This window comes from Penicillium subrubescens (genome assembly GCF_028828155.1).
Source record: "Penicillium subrubescens strain IBT 31985 chromosome Unknown utg000006l_segment0_segment0, whole genome shotgun sequence".
Taxonomy (NCBI): domain Eukaryota; kingdom Fungi; phylum Ascomycota; class Eurotiomycetes; order Eurotiales; family Aspergillaceae; genus Penicillium; species Penicillium subrubescens.
Genome location: NW_026643156.1, coordinates 664995 through 687043, shown reverse-complemented (window position 1 = coordinate 687043; position 22049 = coordinate 664995). Strand labels below are relative to the sequence as shown.

Genomic DNA, 22049 nt, shown 5'->3' with positions numbered 1-22049 from the left:
TGGAGATATAAGAAGGCCCAGGATTCGCGGGATAGCTGCATTTTAGGATCACAAAACAACAAAATAGAGTCTATTTTGGAGATTATTTGAATGAAATGTTATTTTTAGACATTTATGCCCGGATATTCAATTGACATTGCTTGCAGACACATTGACGTATAAGACTTTCCAGGATTGTAACCGATGGCTCTTTGTGATACACCCAGAGCCCGACAGAGACTCCCACTGAAGCGAAAATCCCACTTAAAGACAAATATCCAGGAGAGCCTGCGATACTGTCTCATTTTTGACCTGACATCCACCCTTCGAGTTCGGGACACACCCTCCCTCGAGAGTCCGAGCGAGAGCTTCCAGTTTCTCTTCACTGGTAGCATACTGCATCAAGAGCTTGTATGCGCTTTCGCAAGGCAGTCCACCGTCTGCGCCGTCTGACTTTGACCCACTCTCCGAACCGGCCAGGATCTGTGAGACATCGGTACCAGGATTGGCGGCGAAACGAACTAGAAGCTTGCAGGGTGCAGATGGCGGTTGCGAGGGGCTTCCTTCGGGACTGATCGATTCTCTCGGCGACGATCCTCCATGATTGGCATTTTCCCGTGTGTTGTGCGAGCTACATATATCTTCCTTCGGTACCGAGATTTGTTCGTGAGCTTGAATTTGTCCGGTGGCATCTAACCCATCGGTGAATTTGGCAACGCTTTCATCGGATAGAGACCTGTCCGCTCGAGGGTTCGTTGTGCAGGGCGCCGAGCATCGCGGCTGAGATGATGGGCCACTAGAAGATTCCCCTTGCTGGGCTTTATTGCAAGTCTTCTCTCGCGTTGCGCGTTTGCGGCATTGATTTTCGGTTGTCTCTATCGCATCACTAGAGCACCTTCTCCTAGTCACCCACTCGTTGATCGCTGGGTGATCTAAGCCGATCGCTAGCAGTAGCTCGCGCAAATAACTATTTTCCTCTGCAACCTTCTTCGCGGCTGATTGAACTTCGATGGTTGCTCGGATACCATCTTGTTCGAACTGTCGAAGTCTTCGTTCGAGATCAGCGGTATATTCTTTCTGGCGTGCTCTGTTGCGACGTTTATTTTCCCGCAGGCGCATAGTGCGTTCGGTTTCCTAGGTCCCCACTTAGTTTAGAGGCTACAATATGCACATAAGAGCTCGAGTGGATTACCTTATCGCATGACATGATAAGAGGAGGATCGAAGCCCCTGATCCGAGGGGGGAAATTCAGGGTCTGATTGAGCGAATTTTGGATAGACTGTGGGAGGAGAGAAGATGAAAAATGTGAGTTTCCTGTGCAGCCCCTCTTTTTCATGCTAAAGTTACGTGACCTCGATTTACTATAGCAAATGAGGCGCCAGATCAGACTACCGTATTTCACCACAAGCAACTTCATCTAGCACACAGGCCAGCGGAAACCGATTTTCTGGGGGTGAGACGGACAGGCCCCAAGTGATTGGTTAATGTTCAAATGACGACATATTTTGCAGCCAATCAATCTCAATTTAAGTTACCCACTAGAAGCTTAAATGCACTCTTATCGCGACCTTTGCTACGGTTAAGGGAAAGCTAGAACCATCCAATCATCATGCAGCTGTCCGTCCCTGGTGTCTGTGCCAATCATGTTGAGTGTGTCCGTCCTAGAAGTATACCATAAAAGGTTGCCTCACTCATGGATATACCTAGGCAAAAGAAAGTGCCATAATATTTCACGTCCTCGTTAGAATCCTGTCACTCGCCATGACAACGAAGGTCGAGTCGCTTCACGGTTCAACCCCAGTTCCAGGGGCCAACACCAACAGCTCTGAGTTTCACAGTCATGAGAAAGATCTAGAATCACAAAAATCTACAGCTAATCAGGAGGAAGCGACTCAGTCGACATCGTCACAGCTGGAAGAAAGCTTGGATCCTGGCCTTGATGATAACTCCAATGTCCCTCGCCTTCCACTCCTGCGACTATTTTGGTTCTTCTTCTACAACTTCGGCTTATTTGCCTGGGGCGGTCCTGTGGCACAGATCTCTCTGATCAAAGACAAATTGGTCATGCAAGACAAGTGGATCAGTCTCCCTCGATTCCAACGAGTCTTTGCGGTCTATCAGATTCTTCCAGGGCCAGAAGCAGCAGAGCTATGTATGTTTTTTGGGTGTCTGTCTGCTGGTCGCTTAGGTGGGATTGTTGCTGGAGTCGCTTTTATCTTACCGGGGTTCCTTTTGATGCTTCTTGCGTCTTACCTCTATTCACTGGCTGGATTGGAAAACAAATACTTCAACGCGTCATTCCGAGCTATCCAGCCGATAGTGTCCGCTATGGTGAGTGCTGTTTCGAGCCACGCAAAGTATTATTTACTGAGGATGACTAGATCCTTCGTGCTACGCACAAAATCGCAGACCACTCTGTGATTGACCACAACACCCGGAAGACGAGCCCTTATCTGGTTATTGCGGGTCTTTGCACGGCGCTTAACAGTGCTCTGCGCATCAATGTGTTAGTTATGGATCCAATCTGAACTCGACTTTTTTGCGCGTCCTAACGGGCGGGATCCATATAGTTTCATCTCTATCGGCCTCTACGGAATCATATACAGCTTCATAACCCGCGGCAAACGCATCATCGCTCTATGCCTCTTCATCCTCCAGTACGTCGTATACGCCATCTATGTCGTTTTTCGAGGTGTCCCGTCACCAGTCTCCCTTGCTCTTGGAATAGCAAAGACCCCCTTTCTTCCCAATTTATTTGCACTGGGCCTAGTAGCTGGAAGTCTCTCTTTCGGCGGTGCGTATACCGCCATACCGTTCGTTCAAGTTGAGGCTGTGCTGAAGGGTGGGTGGCTTCCCGCACACATTTTCCTGGATGGTATTGCCATCGGCAATATCCTTCCAGCGCCGCTCGTTATATTTGCTACGTTTGTGGGTTATCAGGGTGGTTTAGCAGACGGTGGTGTTGGAACTGCTTTCGCTGGTGCAATCCTTACCACTCTTGGCATGTTTTTCCCATGCTTCCTGTTCACAATCGCTGGCCATGATCTGCTGGAAAAGCTTGTTCGCAATAGCGTAAGTCATGTCTTCGAAAATATGTCGTGCCATTCTAATTTCCCCTAGTTCCTCTCGGACTTCTTTGATGGGCTCTGCGGTGCAGTCATTGGCGTAATCGCTATCATTGTGCTACAGATGCTACAATCAAGTCTCAAGATGACCAATGGCAGCGCAACAGCAGATGTCCAAAGTGCCTCTGTGGTAGCATCCGAAAGTGCTTCAGCTGCCGTGCTCTACGTCATTGCATTAGCAGCTCTCTACAAATCTACCAACAAGTACACGCCACTGGTTCTTGTTATAATCGGTGCTATTGCGGGACAGTTTTTGTTTGTTTGAAAATGGGGGGATGGTGGAAGGCCGCAGTGAAGTTGATGACTTGAAAGGTAAGTGGAATGAAGTCATGAACCAGGTTAATGGGCGTGGTGCAAAGCTGGTTTGATGCTAATGATGCTAATGATGCTCGCACAGATAAAATATGGTCCACAGTGACCCTGAACATGAGTCACTTCGGACGTGGAAATAGATATCATAGGAACACATTCCTTATTGTAGCTTAAACTTCTGCTTTAGTCTATCAATTGCCGAAATATCTTTAAATACCGGCTATGTCAAAAGGTATCTCCATTTCAAGGACGGATATGATGATGCCTCGCTATGTGTGGGATTGGATGGAGGAGCCAAAGTGTGCGGTTCGGCAAAAGTTTCGCCTGCCGAGACCGGCCATTTGACCTCATAACCAGACCAACCCACAGAATTATTGGCCAAATATTTGATTACAATCAATCCCGGTAAAAGAGAAGGATTATCTAGCTCAGTTCTATACACTCCCATGATACGGCAGCCTGATGCTATGAGATTGATCATGCTCAAGGAATCTGAACCTGGACGTTCCATCGGTGTCAATGGATAAGTAGTTCCAAGAAGGTTGAGAGTTATTCAAGTCAATCCAAATTGAGAGAAAAAGAAATCAAGCCAACTCATCCAAGTTCAATCATTAACTCAAGAAACGATAGGGCGATTGGAATCGAACCACCACATGCTCGCTCGGCTCTACACTGGAGACTCAGCTTCAGTTGGGCTTTGTTCGGGTTAAATCCAGTTCCCCGGCCCGTGGAGTAATCAATCATTCCATTTAAACGGTTATGGCTCACTTACTCTGGCATTATCTACTTTCATACGCATGACCCTGACTGCTTTTTCATGGTCACATTTGTCACCCTTAAGTTGGTTTTCACTCAGAGTCCCATCGTGCTCGGGTATCCTTTGGAGCAATTTTGACTTCATTTGTTGAGTCTTATAAACACACAATGTCATACCCATCGGCGGAAACGGCTTGGGTTAAAAACCCGCAACTACGTCTACTCAATGCTCTACAGGCCAATGCTAAGCCGATCATGACCTTTCTTGGGTTGCCGTCCTTTCGCGCGGCACAAATCGTCGCGCAGACTGGTGTTGATGTATGTTTCTCTTAACTTTGATTGCTGGTATATCTACTCATCATTCATTAGGGTATTATCATCGACTGCGAGCATGGCCATATAAGCGATGATTCGATGCACAACGCGACTGCTGCCATCGCTTCGTTGGGAGTGTCGCCCTTGGTTCGTCTCAGAACGACCCATGCTGATTTGATCAAACAAGCGTTGGACGCCGGTGCCCAGTGAGTAATCTCCGGAATTGTATCATGTTTTTAGTTTACTAAGTTGTGACAAAGCGGAATTGTTGTACCGCAAATCAATACTGCCGAAGAAGCCCGGACTGTCGTCTCGCATGCCAAGTTCCCTCCACAGGGAGTGCGAGGGCAAGGTTCAGCTTTCCCGGCTATTGCACATGGGATCGATCTGCCAACGTATATCAAGACAGCCAACGAAACGCTTATTACTTGTCTACAAATTGAGTCGAAAGCTGGAGTTCAGAATGTCGAATCAATCTGTGCTGTTCCTGGTGTTGGTCAGTAGTTCAGTCCTATCCAAGTCCTCCATTGCTCACAAATGAAATTACCAGACATGATTTTCATTGGACCCAACGACCTCGCATTATCAATTCTTGGCTATGTTCCAGCAAGAGGTGATGAAGCTGAATTCGTCGAGGCTATTGAGAAGATTGTAGCTGCGGCCAGGAAGCATGGCAAATGGGTCTCCCGGTTATCAAATACCGGGGCCTTGTGCAAGGAGCATTTACAGATCTTCGATAGTGTGGCGTTGAGTTATGATGTTCGTGCGATTCAAAATTGGTACACGGCGGAATTGCAAGTCGCACGCTCTTGAGAATATTGATGTTGGAGAAATTGACTTGCCGATCTAAAATTGAAAGTCGACAAATTAAATTCGTATACACAATGTACAAATAAATGGATTGTCTCATTTCTTGAAATTCCGCCATGATAAGCATGATTTTTGATCAGAGGTCCTCTTCAGCACCGTTAAGCTCTTCACTAGAGTGTCCAGATCCCGAGTCGGGCGACAGAGGAGACTCAATGCCACATTGAGAGCATGCTTTGTGTGTCCGTAAGTCAAATGAGTGTCAAGTGATTACCTCGATCTACCTTAGATTCCTTTGCACATACGATGAAATGGGCCTTAGCTCTCTCCAAGGTGTATTGATGGCAATCATTACCTGAATTCTCTGATGGTCCACGGGTGCGATGGCTGTTTTGATATGAACTCCTGTTGCATAGGAATCTCGTCTCTTAATGAAACCTATCATACTGTCACACAGATTTGCAGCCCAACTGGGACGAACTGATAGACATCGTTCAATCCTTGCGCTGTAAGGTATGATACCCAAGTTTCTTGCGTGCCTCAGCAACCGTCGCCCCTCCAACGATCAATTCCCGAATTCCAGCTTCGCTCTTCTCAATCTTTCGTGCAACTTCAGCTACCTCACGAGCCCGGGCTCTAGGCACAATGACGACACCGTTTGCATCGGCAACCACAATATCTCGAGGTTCGACGCGCACCTTGCCAATGCCGACCGGCTCATTAACGCCGCCGACCTGCACACGATCTTTACCAGTTCGCATCCAACGGCCTGCAGTGAAGAGAGGGTAGTTATCGTCGATTGCACGATTCACATCACGACAGACGCCGTCGATAACGGTTCCAGCAATGTCCCGAAGACCGGCGTACTGCGTCATGATATCGCCCCAAACTGTGCAATCCGTGCGACCTCCGTTATCAATGACAACCACATCACCCACTGCAACGTCGTCGATGAAATCGCCTACACTTCCCGGTGGGTTGCTAGCGGGGACGTAGCGCACGGTGAAGGCCGGGCCGACTGTGACCTTTTTGTAATCAGTCAAGGGCATGATGTTGAATGCTTGCCCAGGGATGCCGAGTTTGTCAAGGGCATCGGAAACACCGGGTGTGTCTGAATCAGCGAATAGGGCTACCAGCTCCTCATCTTCTGGAGTTCCTTTCTTGGGGTTCCCGATGGAAGTGGACGCAGTCTCTGAGCTTTTCTCTGACCTCGATGCCTTAGCCTTGTTTATGGCATCGAACTGTCTGTCGTGCATAACCTCGGAAACGGGCTTTCCCGCGCGAACCTTTTCAACCATGAGGCTCTGTCGACGATCGATTCGCTCTCCCAAGTCTATGACCTCTTCAATATGTTCAGTCGAGATGAACACTGTTCCGCATCGATCGGCAATCACATAGTCATCTTGCTTGACTGTCACACCGCGAACCTGGATAGGCGTCCCAGAGTCAACTTGGACCATCCTGTTACGCGCACTGATCATAGTGACTCCACGGCCGTACACAGGATACCCGACATTCTGACTCCCATCAATATCACGGCTCATTCCATCAATGACAGTTCCACGGATGCCCTTCACCTTCGAGGCATTGGAGATAATATCGCCCCAGCATGAAATGCCCTCCAGACCACCGGCGATGACCAGAATACGGTCATCCGTTGTTACAGCACTGATGACAGGTGTGATCAAATGAGTGGTCGGTTCAGCATCTGTCTTTGGGCCCAGTTGAACTGTGCTAGCGCGTCCAACAATCTTCGGACAGTCCCAAAGTGGGCGAAGGCCGTATGTGGCACCTTGAAGCTTGAGGAAGTCGAGGGCATCGGAGACCGTGTTGGTGTCGAGAGCCAGAAGTCTCTCTAGGATAGTGGATTCCGTCATATTATTGGCTATTTGGTGACAAATAAAAGTTATGACATTCGAGGCCTTGTCTTGGAAGTCGACAAAGATGAGATTCACGGCGTTTTAAGAATTGACTTGTTAGTTAGTTCTTGAGATTATGGCAAACCAATGATCGGGAACAGCTCAGTTACCCCGACAGTCAAAACAGAAACAATAAGTTCCCGTTCAAGGCTTTACTCACTGCTGAAGAGTTAGTCGTAGCCATGAGCACGCCTGGTTGGGTTGCTCGGCGAAATAGTCTCTTGCCGAGTTCCGCCTTTCCTCCTACCATATCCCGGGCAACAAGGATCCATCCACTCCAGCCCTACCGAAAATTGACAGCGCATTATCGCTATTCCATGTCCCTAGGGTAATCACGGCATCTTCAGCTGCGGAAATTCTTTGTTTCCTACACGGTTCAAGTGGTAAGTGTCTTCGGAGTTGCTCACACCACTGTGAGGCCGCGTAGGGCGCTTGGTCACCTTGTCACTTTCTCGATGAATCGTTTGGGCTCTCAGGGTGCCCTAAAAGCTCCAAGTAGAGGATATTGGAGTAAAATGAGCGGCAGCTATCACCCATAGGTGTTTTTCATGAAGGAAAGTTATCGCAATCCAGAGATATATTTTGTCCAGCGGCGTCATACCCTGCGGCGGGATCCCGCATAACATGGATATCTTTATTTCTGCACAGGGACAAAGGGATGAAAAGACGCAGCATGCCTAGGTAATACACGTCGTGGCCCACTTGGTTACTTGCCAGTGGAAAAGATAATTCATTTCCAATAGCTATCCGTGTTCTCCAATTCTTCAGGTTCCTTAGCATAGCAGTGAGGCTCCTAAAGAAACGCAGTTGCTCCGTTGCAACTGTACCTTGATCAAGACCCATTGCCAGTGTCCAGTCCAAAATTTTGAGAATTGTGCCCAGCATGGTACTGACCATCGATGTGCAGAATGAAATTGGATGTTCACGTCTAAATAAGACTGTGGGGTCGCGGAACCTTCCATTTTAGAGTTAGTGGGTGGTACCTACCCTGGCATACCCAGGCATCCCCCTTCGAGTCGTAGCCTGGCATCATCTTCACAAAAGTTGGTTCCATCTCGCTCGCCCTTCTCTTTTCTCTTCTATCCAACGCGGAGTGAGAGAGCTATTTCCCGCCAGCCCCGAAGGGATCGCAAACTCTTTGTGACACCACCCATCCGATTTTTTCACTGCCTTCGCTGCTCCAGCTTTCCTATCACTCACCTTCGATCTCAACTGAGAAGCAGTGATCCTTATCACTGCTTTTACTCTGCGCCACCCCGCCTTCCACCATTCAGGCACCGTCCTTTGACTGGCCAGCCCAGCATGGTGCTGTATCACACGAACCCCCCTACAAATGCCACAGTATGGCTATGAGGATATGTTTTACTCCAGCGACGAAGGTGAGACATTGATAAGTCCATCGGCGGTACGACCAGACGTTCCCATTCATGGACAAGCCTTTGCAGGAGCCAGTCAAGCACACGCCATCCTCAATAATGGATCCTCATTGAAAGAACCGATGCCTACGAGCCATGGTCATACCCCGGACTCCAGTGATCCCAAACCCATTGTGATACCGGGCAAGGATATCCGCATCACTCGGATTGCCAACACAGCTAGCGAGCATATCGCTGCTTTACGTCTTGTCGCGGACTCTGTGGCACATCAGCAACAGCTAGCCGCACTCGCCATCTTGTTCAACCCTTTCTTCTTGGGCCTGATACTACCTGTGGCAGTCGTGATTCACTATTTCGCATACAAAGGACACATCAAACTACCGACCCTGGCTTTCATCACTGTTGCAGTGCTCATGGCATTTGTGACCCTCATGAAACGGTCTGTGTCAGGATACTTGCATGCAGCCGAGAAAGTGGGCACACGGAGGTGGTTGTACTGTCTCGAAGAAGCGACTACGAAGAAGGCACGAGGACACGATGCATTGCATTTGACGATAGGAGATTGCAACTGCAGGCGTGTCCGACCGCGGGAAGGTTGTCAGAAACGCGATCTCGTCCTTGTCGCCCGACTTGACCCATCTGATGAGATAATCGGTACCATTATTCTCAGGGTTATTCCCATCACGCACTTTTCCAATCCGGTAAGTCAATCAAATAGGTCTGAGAAGCGGTGCCGGAAGAGTCTGGCCCCCTTGCCCAACTGCAAAGCAATTATTCGCGCATGGACTGTGAAGCAGGGTCATCGTGGTGCTGGAATTGGAGCATGGATGCTCAAGGATGTTATCTTGTTGTGTTTGAAGTATGGTTGGATGGGCCCAGAGTTTGCGAAAGACCATGAGAACTCGGCGCGTGTACTTCCACGACGACTGAACGGTTGGTTGGACAAGATGGAGGCTCGGCGAAAGGAAGGCTGTTGCGGGATATTGAGAGTTTATCGTCAACACCAGAGGATGTGGATGGCTGGGCGTTGCCAGATATCCTCTAAGAACCGTTCCAGAGTCCTCTCAAACATGAGGTTGGGTTAGATTTGGCTTCATGCCATATGGTAACTACAATGGGGAATGTGGATATTGGCTCATTGTTTCGGACATTTCTCTAGCAAAAGTACATTTTCGGATCTCACGTACAATGGCTCAGTAGTTAGACCAACAAATACATATTACGCGTCAATATTCAAATACGTGAAGTAGTGGCCGCTAGTTCAGACTACTCAAGTGTACTCGGGATTTCCCAATAAGGCGATGCCGAAGCGATGAATACGTCTCGTACTTATGCTGTAGAGGACAGCTTCGAATGTATAGCTCGGTCATCAAGTTCACAAAAAGAAGCATCAATAACTCTCTTCTCTCAACACGACAGTTTCGTTCAACTCCGACTCTTTATGAATTACTGTCACTGCCGAACAATCCCCGACCTCATGCCGAGATCCATGCCGACCCTCCAACGCCGGCTCAATCCGTGCCATAAAGGCAAGAATATCCATTGTACATCCCGCCTAATACCCCAGAACATTGCACTTTAGCCATCAACTGAAGAAACAATAGTATACTTCTTCCAGAAAGCTCTGCCAATTTACCGGGATACCTGCCAACTTGCCAGGTTTTTTCCCGGGTGGCTTTTGTTCCGCCCGAAGCCGATTTGCAGGACGCTAGAGTCTGGGCGACGGGTGAGGCGTGCAGTAGGCGCATCGATGGCGTGTTCAAGGGTGCAGGGTGACGAAGGTGTGAACCGGCTAAATTGGGGCTCGACTTCTTCCATGAACAATGTGGGACAAATGTGGGATGTGGGGATTAGTTACCGAGTTAGTAAGAGGTGAATAATGATGATACAATTTGCTTGAATTGGCTGGCTTGGTGTAGCATGTTATTAGTGACTTGGATATAGATGGATGACGAGGCTGAAAATATTTACGCACGGGAATCGACTTGGTCAGTTTTCGTACTGCTTGAAGAACGTACTCATGCTCTGAATTGCCTATTCGCATCCCCTTGTCCATCTCCATCCTGCTTGTTCCGGGGGTGTATCCGCAACTTCGGGTGGACCCGACCTTCGGCTTCGCCAATGAGCCCACGTTCTCAGCCCTCCTCCATCCAGAATGCGGGCGCTGCCGACAAGCTGGTTGTGACATTCAAATTATCCCAACGCCTCAACCCGTGTATCTTTGTAGTGGTGAGAGAATTGGTTTTTTTAGTTGACAGTCATTCGGAAACCAAACTCGGGATTCTCAACACAGATATCAAGCCACCCGAGCCGTGATCCCGAAGCCAAAAACCTCGGCATCAGCACGGCTCTCCGAGAAGAAATTGCAATTTACCCAGGGTTCACCCGGATAAATCCCCGCGTCCCACAACAGAACACTATCCCGGCCTAACGTCTCAATGCAGCGCAGCCACTGACGGCAGTCCAAGACCAGGTTCCTGGCCGGAACACGCGGTGCTTCGGCTCGCTCGGTGGATACTCCTGCCATTCGAATGAGCATTTGATTGAACATGGTGTGACTGCTCTGGATTTTGTCTATCCGGTCGGGCCACTCAGAGACAAGGAGAGGAGCTGGCCCCCATGGGGATAAAGTCGGGGAAATTTAGCCAGTCGGCCTAGCGGACTGACTTGGGACTCGATGAATAAATAACGCGCACTTTCCCGAGGGATGAAGCGGGCGCGTTTCCGTTTATCAAGCTTCCTCCTGCTTTGTGAATATTGGTTGATAGGAAGCAGTCGGGAGCATATACTATCACAAAATTCACCATGGTTGCACCGCTTCCTGGAGAGACGGCCATCTCGGCCAAGCGAGCTGAGCTCGCAGGCAAAGGTGGAATATTGGGTCTGTTGAGTAACAAGAAGACGTCTGCGATTGGATTATTTGCCTCACTGGGTGGTCTGGTGTATGGATGTAAGTCTTCATCACCATACTACCGGCGGGTGGGAGTCTATTCTCTAACAGGCTCGATCACCAGACAACCAGGGAATGTTCGCGCAGGTCTTGACCATGAACTCGTTTACCAAAGCCGTACGAACCCTCGTCCGACATTACTTCAGATAAAGCAGGGAAAATCTAACTGTCTCTAGACACAAGGATACGCTGCGACGACGAGTATTCAGCAAGGCATGTTGACGTCGATCCTCGAGCTGGGTGCTTGGGTTGGAACCCTGTTCAACGGTTATCTCGCCGACGCTGCCGGTCGCCGGCTAACTGTCCTGATTGCGGTCGTCGTTTTCTGCGTTGGTGTGATTGTCCAGGCGTGTACGCAGAATAAGGACTATGTCTTTGCAGGTCGGTTCGTTACTGGTCTGGGTGTGGGTAGTTTGAGTATGGTCGTGCCTCTGTATAACGCTGAGCTGGTGAGTGAATATCCTCCATATTGGGTGTACCGAGTCGATCCTGATCAATAAGTAGGCCCCGCCTGAGATTCGTGGATCGCTTGTCGCTGTGCAGCAATTGGCGATTACATTCGGTATCATGGTTTCCTTCTGGGTAAGAAAGTCCACCTTCGCTGTCTTGATAGATACACAAACAGACAACTAACTAAGGTAGATCGGCTATGGAACAAACTACATTGGCGGTACCGGGGACACTCAATCCAACGCAGCCTGGCTGGTCCCTATCTGCATCCAGATCCTGCCCGCTGTCATCCTAGCTGCGGGTATGATGTTGTTCATGCCACAGTCACCACGCCACCTGATGAATACCGGCCGCGATGAAGAATGCCTGCAAACACTAGCCCGTCTGCGTGGTACATCGACGGATGACCTGCTCGTCCGAATTGAGTACCTCGAGATCAAGAGTCTGCACCTCTTCGAGAAGGAGACTGCGGCCGAAAAATATCCCCAATGGCAGGATGGATCGTTCAAGAGTCGCTTCCAGATCGGACTGCATGATTACATGTCGCTCATTACGAATCCTTCGCTGTTTAAGCGGACTACCGTTGCTGTGAGTATTCCATCCACGCGTCGTGTTGGACCTCATACTGACTAAATAATTAGTGCATGATCATGGTCTTCCAGCAGTGGAATGGAATCAACGCCATTAATTACTACGCGTACGTGCTCTACCATCACAGACAGTCTCCATCCATTGATTAACATCAACCAGTCCCTTCATCTTCCAGGACATGGAACTCCCAGGAAACACAACCACCCTTCTGGCAACGGGTGTCGTCGGCATTGTCGAATTCCTCTTCACCATCCCCGCTGTTCTGTGGGTCGACCAGATTGGTCGCAAGAAGATCCTGATTGCTGGTGCAGCTGGAATGGCCATTTGCCACTTCATCGTGGCGGGTATCATCGGGGCTTATCAGCATGAATTTGGCGAACATCGCGCGGCAGGATGGACGGTTATTGTGTTTGTGTGGATATTTGTGATCAACTTTGCCTACTCTTGGGGTATGCATCGACTCCATCGTCGAAAACTATCTTCACCTGTCTCGAGGCGAATGCTAACGTCGTCTTACAGGCCCCGTTGCATGGATCGTCACCTCGGAAGTCTTCCCGCTCAGCATGCGTGCGAAGGGCGTTAGTATCGGTGGTAGTAGCAACTGGGTATGCTCACTCTTCATTGAATCCCGCTAATCATGAGTTTGAATCCTCGCTTACCAAATTACAGCTGAACAACTTCGCCGTCGCAACTGCTACATCACCCTTCCTCAGCCAGAGCGCACTCGGTGCTTTCATCTTCTTTGGCTGTATTACTACCATCGGCATTTTCTACGTTATCTTCTTCGTCCCCGAGACTCGTGGTCGCACGCTCGAGGAGATGGACGAGCTCTTTGGATCGTCTGGTATGGCTGCTGCTGATACTGCCCGTAAGACGCGTATCGAAAGAGAGATTGGACTTCTGGCTCTTGTGGGTGTCGAAGGCCCCGAGAGTGAGAAGAAGATTGAGGAGGTTTCGCATAGTGAAGAGTATAAGCGTGAAGACGAGGGAGTGAAGCGGAATTAGGTACCGCTAGGTCTTTCAAGTGAACTACCTGCTGTGCTTGTCCTCCCACCGCTCCGTTTCAATGCTACATGCTTGTGGTGAAGCAAGGAGGTGTACATATCGACAAGGACATGGAGATACTGTAACCGTATACCCATACATATACCTATTTATCATTTGCTGGAATAAATTGTTATGCGTTATAGACTGAGACCAGTTCCTCCGATTGCCTCCTTACGATGTTCTTGGCTCATACCGCAAGGGCCAGCTCCATTTCGAGTATACTCCTATCCCGAGTATAGAAAACCATGATCAACGATCTTCCAAACCCTGCGAGGTCCGATCCGTGTGGCGCAGAACTAGCCGAGCTGTCATGCAATAGGGCTCGACTTGCATGGTACCCATAGAACTACTGACGACAGGCATCTGATCTATCATACAATCGAGTATCGCGTATGAAATTTCTAATTTGGCCTTGTATATTGTATGCCCTTTCCGCGTAATAAGCCCGGATACAGTCCTGGTTAAATGTGAGACTTGTACATGGAATAAGCCTTCTCCAGCCAACCTAGCCAGACACTAATACATAGAGATCCAATTCCAATCATCAATGACAGCATAAATATTAAATATAGTACTGGGTGGGTCTTTAGTGAGCTTCCCCACGAATAGGCGTTCTTGCTGGCTCGGGTACAACCTGGAAGGCTGAAACCTGACCATCAGCAGCCAATAAACTGCCTAAACGAGATGGGGCTGGGCAGCTGGGGCCTGGTTTGTCTTACCTGAACCTGTGGGTGCTTGCGATTGATTGATTGATTGCCTGGTTTATGTGTGTGATATGTACGATGTCTGGGTCCGGGGGCTGATTGATGTTGGACATTTAGTTTCAGGTGGGACGATTTTCACTTTTCTTATTTATGAGTTGGAGCTGCTGCCTTGTTTTCTGACCGATATCCTTGCACTTGCTTCCATCTTGTTTTTCCTCCTCCTCCAACATCCATCGACAACAAACCTACCGAATACAAGCTCATCGTCTTGTCTCCTCTCTCCACCTTCGCTGAACCCTCACACCACCATAATGGCCGCCCTCTCAAACTGCACCGGCAACGTCTACGTCCTCCCCAACATCACCGACGCAGCCTGCGGCGCCCCAATCTCGGGCAACATCACCAGCGCCTTCGACTCCTGCTGCAAGGGCAACTCCCCCGTCAAGTACGAGAACGACTGCGGCATCTACTGCCTGGCCCAGGAGCAGACTGTTGACGAGTTGACCAAATGTCTGGAGCAAAAGAGCGGCACATACTCCATCTTCTGCAACAACCGCGGTAACGCGACCGCAACCGCTGCTGCGACTACTACCAAGGCTACCTCTACTGGTACCTCGACGGGCACTAGTGCGGCTAGCACTAGCTCAGGTGCTGCTGTGGCTAATCAGCCTATTTCGAAGACTGGGCTCGGTGTTATCGCCATGATGTTCTGCTCTACCCTCATGGGCATTGTCGCCTAAATGGACCGGCGTCGAGGATAATGAGATGCGGGGTTGTCACGATATAAAGCCGAAGGAAACTTCGCGACCGGCGTAAAATCTGGTCCAGAACTGTTGTGCAATCTCGAGCTTCAACCTGATCATTTCAGGGCCATGCAAGACACGGAAAAATACGATGCACCCTCTCTCCTTCACCGGGTTACGCAAACATGGTTATTAAATCGCTTTTCTCTTTCTTTCTTCCTGTATAAGTACTTCCGCACTACATAATGAATCTAATTTAGTGGACGCTAATGTCTCCGTCGAAATCCCGAACAATATCCCATGTTCTAGCCTATTATCTTGTATCGTGGACAGACTAAACCTCGACCTGCAGATCATCCTTTCCCCACACCTTCGACAGCGCCCGATTAGGAAATTCTCCGGGGTTACAATAATCTTGTTTATTTTACCCCGCTGCAATGGCATTCAGGGACCGGAAAATGTGGAGGTAGGATCTATATAAATAAAGAAGAATTGACGGGGAAGTAGAGTCATTCAGCGGTCACACAGGATGCATAGCACGTCAATTGTTCTGCAAGCTCTGGTGGCGGCGCCTCTCGCCCTCGGGGCTGCGTTGAGATCCCGACTTGATAATGGTGTCGCAAAAACACCGCCAATGGGGTAAGCTGATGCCATAATACCGCAGTTCTGGATCTTGCTAACTGTATACAGGTGGAATTCGTACAACCACTACTCTTGCACACCTACCGAGGCTATTATTCAGTCCAATGCGAAAGCCTTAGTTGACCTTGGCCTGGCCGAACTGGGATACCGCTATGTGACGACGGATTGTGGCTGGACGGTCGCCAATCGCACTGCGGATGGGCAATTGACCTGGAATGAGACGCTGTTCCCGAGTGGGTTCCCGGCTCTTGGGGAGTATATCCATGGGCTTGGGCTGTTGTTCGGGGTGTATGAAGATGCGGGTATTAGGTCCTGCCAGACGGATATGGAGCAGGCAGGTAGTTTGTGTGCGTTTCAAAAATGATTGGCCGTATTGTCTGGCGGCATAAGTTAACAATTATTCCAGACCACGAGGCTCAAGATGCTGCGCTCTTTGCTTCTTGGAAGATCGACGCGCTGAAATGTAAGTGCACTATTACTATCCACGACGGCACTCTAGCTGACAACCAACAGACGACAACTGCTTCTCCGACGCCGCAACTGGCTATCCAAATGTCAACTACGCACCAAGCACTTCGCCCAGTGCACGATATGCAAATATGACTAAAGCTTTGGCCGCGCAGGGTCGCTCTGTGCTCTTCCAGATTTGCGAATGGGGTGTCGATTTCCCAGCGCTGTGGGCACCAGCTCTTGGCCACACATGGCGTATCGGCAACGATATCATCCCAGCCTGGCGAGCTATTTACCGAACCTTGAATCAAGCTGTTCCACAGACTTCCTTCGCCGGGCCCGGTCAATGGCCCGATCTGGATATGCTGGAAGTTGGAAATAATATTCTTACTACCGCGGAGGAACAGACCCACTTCTCGCTTTGGGCTATACTGAAGAGTCCATTGGTTATCGGAGGCGCTTTGAAGGATGAGACCACTACTATCAATACTGCCTCTCTGGCGATCTTGTCAAACAAGGATGTTGTATCTTTCAACCAGGACTCGCTCGGTGTCAGTGCTACTCTGAATCGCCGGTGGTCCGAGGAAGGGTGTGAAGTCTGGAGTGGACCGCTGTCTGGTGGTAGGACTGTTGCGGCGTTGATCAATTGGGCTGATACATCGCGAGATTTGACACTCAACCTCCCGGATGTAGGCATCCAGTCTGCTGGTACATTGAAGGATATCTGGGCTGGGAAGACCGTCAGCAATGTGAAGAGTTCTTATACGGCCACAGTAGCCGCCCATGGCGTGATGCTTGTGGAGCTCAGTGATACGACTGCTGCTGGCACATACCCAACCGCTAAGTTCGGCACGTCAAAGGGGTGAGTATACCCATGGTCCATGTCTCATGTGCAGAATTACTTACTAATGCTTTATAGAAATTCGGTTACCTTCAACTCTATCTATGCCAACACCACTAGTGCCAATCACACACTCTTGATCACGTTCTCCAAAACATCAAAGAAAGCAACCGGCATTACTATCGAATCCTCGTCGACCCAAGCAAAGCGCACAATCACGGTTCCAGCATCCAGTAAGACAGGCTCGAGTTCCATCTCGCTATCCGCCGGTTCCGCAAACACAATTACCATCAGCTCAAGCCTTGCCATTGATTCTATCCAAATCAAGTCTCCAAGCGGCACTTACTACCCTTCCACCGCATTTACCCTCGCAGGCTCAGCGACCCTCACTCAATGCGGCTCCGGCTACTGCCAGCCCGTGGGATCAAAGATCGGCTACCTGGACAGCACAAACACCGCCAAGATCACAGTCCCCGCGACGGTTTCCAGCACCACCTCCGCCAAGTACCTTGAGCTTGACTATATCAACAACGATGTCGCCTTCTCGAGTTCCTGGGGTCTTGGTGCGAATTCGCGAAACATCACTGTCTCAGTGAATGGCGGCAGTCCTGTTCGACTTGAAGTTCCGCTGTCTGGACGCCATAGTGAACTCTTTGGACCTGGACTTGGTTGGTGGGACACTTCGTCCTTGGGCATTTTGATTGATGGATGGAAGAATGGTGACAATGAGGTTGTTGTTGCCAATGTGGCTGGCAGTGATACCTTCCAGTCTTGGGGTGCGGACTTTGTCGGATTTAGGGTCTTTGATTAGGCTCGTACATTGAGGTGGTTTGGGTTTTTGAAGGCCATCGCTAGCTTTCTACGGCCAATCCTGTCACCGTTTAGCCGTCGGAGACCCTCATTATCAATTTAACCTATCACTGCCGGTGGTTGTGTATACCTGGCGAGAGTCGCTGATTTTAAAGTTCCTACCGTCCGTGAACTACGGCCACTGTTTGTCGCGGAAGGTGGTCATACCAACACAGGGGTGACTTTATCGTCCTGAATATCTGGATAAGTGGTTGAAAAGGCTATTCATGGGATGTACGTACATCAGTAATTCCAGTGTCAAGTGTAGCAGATTTTACCTTAGCTAGCCCTAAATGGGATATTTGAATCTCTATCGTTTATCATCATGACATTATCATTCCAAGTACTATAAAGTAAGTAGTATTACTCGAGCACAGCCCTTAGCAGAGGTTCGCTCTCTCTGTCTGCCGTCTTCGTCGCCTCCCAATTCCTCGCCAACAAGAACAACAATATCTGCATCAGCGCAAATATCGCATTGTCCACCGCCGCCCACCCAACCATCTGGTACCAGCTGAAGAATGCTCCGTGAGAGATTATATCATCAAAAGAAAAGTCCAGGAACTTGACCCGCATCGTCCACGAGATAGCTACTACGATAAAGACCACCCCTTGGGTCAGGAGCCCCAGGAGACTGAGTGATTTCAGGTTCCCGACGGGCAGGGTACGGATCTCCCGCGCTTGGCAGGGGTATGCGGCGATGGCCAGTATCGTGACGATCGGGTTTACGAAAAGTAAGTGCCAGCCACTGAAGAACGCTTCGCCCCATTTGCGATACCTGTCTTCGCGGGGAACGAAGAAGTCATTATCGATGGCGTCGATGAAGAGGGGAATGATTGAGTTGGCGGCGAAGCAGATATAAACGGTCAAGAGCCAAAGTTTGTAACCGATGTGATTGTTAGATGGGAACCACAGACACAGTATGAAGCTGTTCTCATTAGCGGTTTTATACGGCAGACTTTGTGAATGTCATAGAGATTAGATAATGGAGCAGAGAAACTCACAGGAGGAGATGCAAGGCCCATACAATGGTGAACTGGGCCAGGTTCAACCAATCGCCGGTCGTCGGCGGGGTTTCGATGAGAAAATCTGCCTGTTCTGTGTTGTTCACTAAGATGAAGAACTCAAGCGTAAATTGCTCGGTCGCGCTGATGAGGTTCAGCAACAGGTAGCCAAGTGAAATGCCTTGGCAATCCTTGCGCACCCAGATGCGGTGCAGCTGAGGCAGGTACGAGGCCCCGCTGAGTAGGATGAGAATTCTAAGTAGGAGTCAGTCTTCTGCCTTGGATGCGTAGATAAATGTAGTTCCAGTGACGCACATTCTCAGCCAGTCTGGAATGAGTTGGGCCATCTTCTGCGAGGTTCGCTCATCTGCCTGGAGATGGGAAGAGGATAGGACGAGATAAGAATGAGCGAGCGGGAAAAATCTCACTAAAGCCACGGTCTCTTTAACCCATCACGTAAGCTCCAGCATATCGAACCACTATATAGCAGTATTCCTTCATGGAATTATTGCCTTATTGATATTTCCGATCCCATCATATATCAAGACTCAACTATTTTTCTTACGCGCCGAATGTGCTAGGTCCAGTCTATATGATCGAATGTGACGAGCTATCTGGAAGAGGATACCTGGAGAGTGGAAGGGATCGAGCTGATCAATGCAAATGTCTTGAGATATGGACGCTAAAATCTCATTTTGAGGAGATATATATTTCTTGCTCCACCTAGGCGTAGGCCTGCACGAAATCAATGCCATGTATTCCTCGAAACCCGTCTCACATCCTGAGATGTATACATTTGTAGCTATTCAAGAAATGGGAGAACATCGTCATAAAAACTCAACTACCACCTATTTGCAATCACTACTCGTGGTAAGTAGTACAACTACCGAAAGGGGAAGGTTTTGGAATAGGAGGGTGGGGGGATGATCATGGGTCGGACCAGTCTTAGGTTGACTAGAAAGTCCGGAATCTCCATATTCCTGGCGAGGAACACATTCGGTATCGAAAATCTCCCCCTGTCTCGAGTGAACCAAATCCAAAAGAAAGCATGAAGCAAGTCGCCTAATATACAGGGGCGGTACCTTCGAATTTCATATCCATGAAGTATTGAACCGCAAAGTTGAAGAAAACATGATCTTGAAGGAGAGCCGCATGACCAAGCTGCGGCAAAATCAATTGACCGGCATAAGGGATCCATGCAGCTATACTGTCCGCTTGATTTCTCTGGACTTCGATATCGTGGTCTCCATCGACGATCCAGACTGGGCACTTGATCCTAGCCATTTCCTTGGGGCCCCAACTGGGTTCGGTTACCCACATACTAGAATCATGGTGTTAGGTTCCTTTTGTCTTTTAGTTTGAAAGTATGAATGATACTTACAGGCTGATACCATCGTACATAGCTGCACAACGAGAAGGTAGAGGACTAAGTGCCTCGCAGCTGTACGGGTCGGAATCCTCCCGCTTTCGTAGGCGAGAGGAATCCGTGGAAAACGTAGTACCGTTGGTAGCGAAGTCGGCGTCAAAACTCCCAGACTTCGAGTTGATAATTGGATCGTTTGTGCCGGGGATACTCTGGTTTGCTTGGATGTTAGCGCCGTGGGCAAACACCCGTTCAATACGGGAGGAGTAGTTCATTGCTAGGTCGAGTCCAGTAATAGCGCCATCACTCCAGCCGAGGACTGCAACGCGCGGGATGTCGAGATGGTCGAGTAAGGCGATAGCGTCGCGAGTGAAATCGTCGTAGTGGAATCCGTCAAAGTTGGCATATGGACTACGACCTTGGCCTCGAGTGCTATCAAAGATGTTAGGTCGCCAAGCTTCGCTGATCTCCTCGAGGGAGAAGCGTACTCTTGTAGAATAACTCGTCTGGTCTGGGCCAGCATGTTTGCTTGCTGGTACATCTGGTTGCTGTTGCCGATACCGCCGTGGAGTATGAGGACTGGTGTATGTCTTGACTTCTTTGGTCCCATTGTTGTGTACCAAATATCAACACCAGACGAGAGATTCAGATATTGACCAACATCTCCATTGGAGAGCGGCTCTAGCTTAGGCTCCCATTCCCAGCGAAGTACCGAGGCATTGAATGCTGGACCCGGATGAAAATTGCTGAAAATTGTCAGTATATGAGCGAGTCTTTTTGGCTTTTTGAGTCCATTGTCATAGATACGGATTTTGAACATACGCAGTGGATAGGCCACTGAGCATCAGTGCCATCAGCCCCCGGGAAAGGAGTTGGATTGCCTGCATCTTTTTGGGGACAGCTTGGGTCCTGTACGCGGTGATCGGACGATCTCTAATTAGAAAGGCAGCCTCACATATATAGGATACATTTCCGCGCGCAGTCTAGTCACCACATCTCACCACTAGTTAAAAAAAAGTGCGAACGAGTTTAGATAATCAGGCACCAGGAATGGGGTTTGAAAGGGGGCGGGTCCAATCATCAAATTTGTACGGCTGACGGGTGTTCGGTACTAGCGAAATAGTTACTGCAGTTCTTCGGACGCTAGGAGGCCGCCCGATTGGAAATCCGAGGACTTGTAGATAGCCACTTCGTCCATTTTTGAAGTTTTTAAGATGCCAAAAAATCGGCTCCAATACTCTTAGAGCTCGGGAATAGTTAGAGATGGACTCTTGAATTCAGTGAAATATCGAGTCTTTGGCTCCTCGCCTAAGACTCAAGCACCTGAAGACATATTACACCTTCCCAACGTGGATACAGGTTCATGGTGGATTTCTTGGCAGCTGAGATCCGGCAGCCGACAGCGGCCATCGAGCCGATCCCCAGAGGATCCCGAAATTGACCAAGTCCAAGTACTCCGTACTGCAGTGCGGATCCCGTCTTTGCTGCCTCAAAGCTAAGGCACCTATTGCATCCCAGGCTTCATGCGGTTTAAACAGGCTTATGTTGCAGCTTTGCTCTACTACTGTTTGACTAGTAACTCGGAAGTCTCCCAAGGCGTATCCTCTTCTCTGCGCGCATCAAGAGGGACTCGGTGTTTTATCTTGATTTTCGTAGTGGAATGGGGTTAACGGCGAGAGGAGGTTAGGTGGCATGAGAGGGCCAGCGTGGTGGGATTCGTCGTTTGCTGCAATTAATTCAGATTAGCCTAGATTGTCCTAGCACATGTCTAGGCCTGAGAAATTAGGCACCAGAACGGCTTGGCAGCTCCCGTTGAATCGCTGACGCTG

At 49.3% G+C, this 22049-nt stretch overlaps 11 protein-coding genes across 11 annotated transcripts; 6 read left to right on the top strand and 5 right to left on the bottom strand.

Moving 5' to 3' along the window:
* Positions 1–243: 243 nt before the first annotated feature.
* N7473_008800 (bZIP transcription factor) lies at positions 244–1186 on the bottom strand (the record flags this gene model as incomplete). Its single annotated transcript, XM_057154740.1, has 2 exons — positions 244–1113; positions 1172–1186. 2 exons carry the CDS (start codon positions 1184–1186, stop codon positions 244–246), a joined length of 885 nt encoding a protein of 294 aa, XP_057005870.1.
* A 554-nt stretch (positions 1187–1740) lies between these two features.
* On the top strand, positions 1741–3369 carry N7473_008799 (uncharacterized protein; the record flags this gene model as incomplete). Its single annotated transcript, XM_057154739.1, has 4 exons — positions 1741–2310; positions 2361–2485; positions 2550–3051; positions 3100–3369. 4 exons carry the CDS (start codon positions 1741–1743, stop codon positions 3367–3369), a joined length of 1467 nt encoding a protein of 488 aa, XP_057005869.1.
* A 971-nt stretch (positions 3370–4340) lies between these two features.
* Positions 4341–5300, top strand: N7473_008798 (HpcH/HpaI aldolase family protein; the record flags this gene model as incomplete). Its single annotated transcript, XM_057154738.1, has 4 exons — positions 4341–4490; positions 4542–4693; positions 4748–4983; positions 5038–5300. 4 exons carry the CDS (start codon positions 4341–4343, stop codon positions 5298–5300), a joined length of 801 nt encoding a protein of 266 aa, XP_057005868.1.
* A 488-nt stretch (positions 5301–5788) lies between these two features.
* Positions 5789–7171, bottom strand: N7473_008797 (RraA family protein; the record flags this gene model as incomplete). The annotated part of the gene is made up of 1 exon (XM_057154737.1): positions 5789–7171. The coding sequence occupies one exon, from the start codon at positions 7169–7171 to the stop codon at positions 5789–5791; it is 1383 nt and encodes a 460-aa protein (XP_057005867.1).
* A 1375-nt stretch (positions 7172–8546) lies between these two features.
* On the top strand, positions 8547–9634 carry N7473_008796 (Acetyltransferase GNAT family; the record flags this gene model as incomplete). Its single annotated transcript, XM_057154736.1, has 2 exons — positions 8547–9522; positions 9597–9634. The coding sequence occupies 2 exons, from the start codon at positions 8547–8549 to the stop codon at positions 9632–9634; spliced, it is 1014 nt and encodes a 337-aa protein (XP_057005866.1).
* A 1251-nt stretch (positions 9635–10885) lies between these two features.
* On the bottom strand, positions 10886–11140 carry N7473_008795 (uncharacterized protein; the record flags this gene model as incomplete). The annotated part of the gene is made up of 1 exon (XM_057154735.1): positions 10886–11140. One exon carries the CDS (start codon positions 11138–11140, stop codon positions 10886–10888), a length of 255 nt encoding a protein of 84 aa, XP_057005865.1.
* A 254-nt stretch (positions 11141–11394) lies between these two features.
* N7473_008794 (uncharacterized protein) lies at positions 11395–13585 on the top strand (the record flags this gene model as incomplete). The annotated part of the gene is made up of 9 exons (XM_057154734.1): positions 11395–11539; positions 11604–11656; positions 11716–11988; positions 12044–12121; positions 12182–12577; positions 12631–12686; positions 12740–13029; positions 13100–13185; positions 13250–13585. The coding sequence occupies 9 exons, from the start codon at positions 11395–11397 to the stop codon at positions 13583–13585; spliced, it is 1713 nt and encodes a 570-aa protein (XP_057005864.1).
* A 1057-nt stretch (positions 13586–14642) lies between these two features.
* Positions 14643–15071, top strand: N7473_008793 (uncharacterized protein; the record flags this gene model as incomplete). The annotated part of the gene is made up of 1 exon (XM_057154733.1): positions 14643–15071. The coding sequence occupies one exon, from the start codon at positions 14643–14645 to the stop codon at positions 15069–15071; it is 429 nt and encodes a 142-aa protein (XP_057005863.1).
* A 532-nt stretch (positions 15072–15603) lies between these two features.
* N7473_008792 (alpha-galactosidase D) lies at positions 15604–17818 on the top strand (the record flags this gene model as incomplete). The annotated part of the gene is made up of 5 exons (XM_057154732.1): positions 15604–15713; positions 15765–16054; positions 16123–16179; positions 16230–17028; positions 17086–17818. The coding sequence occupies 5 exons, from the start codon at positions 15604–15606 to the stop codon at positions 17816–17818; spliced, it is 1989 nt and encodes a 662-aa protein (XP_057005862.1).
* Positions 17819–18219: 401 nt separating this feature from the next.
* N7473_008791 (PQ-loop repeat-containing protein) lies at positions 18220–19204 on the bottom strand (the record flags this gene model as incomplete). Its single annotated transcript, XM_057154731.1, has 3 exons — positions 18220–18781; positions 18858–19112; positions 19173–19204. The coding sequence occupies 3 exons, from the start codon at positions 19202–19204 to the stop codon at positions 18220–18222; spliced, it is 849 nt and encodes a 282-aa protein (XP_057005861.1).
* Positions 19205–19504: 300 nt separating this feature from the next.
* On the bottom strand, positions 19505–21195 carry N7473_008790 (alpha/beta fold hydrolase). The gene is made up of 4 exons (XM_057154730.1): positions 21043–21195; positions 20709–20966; positions 20239–20652; positions 19505–20178 (listed from the first exon to the last, which is right to left on the bottom strand). Exons 1-4 carry the CDS (start codon positions 21105–21107, stop codon positions 19920–19922), a joined length of 996 nt encoding a protein of 331 aa, XP_057005860.1. The 5' UTR covers positions 21108–21195; the 3' UTR covers positions 19505–19919.
* Positions 21196–22049: the final 854 nt, after the last annotated feature.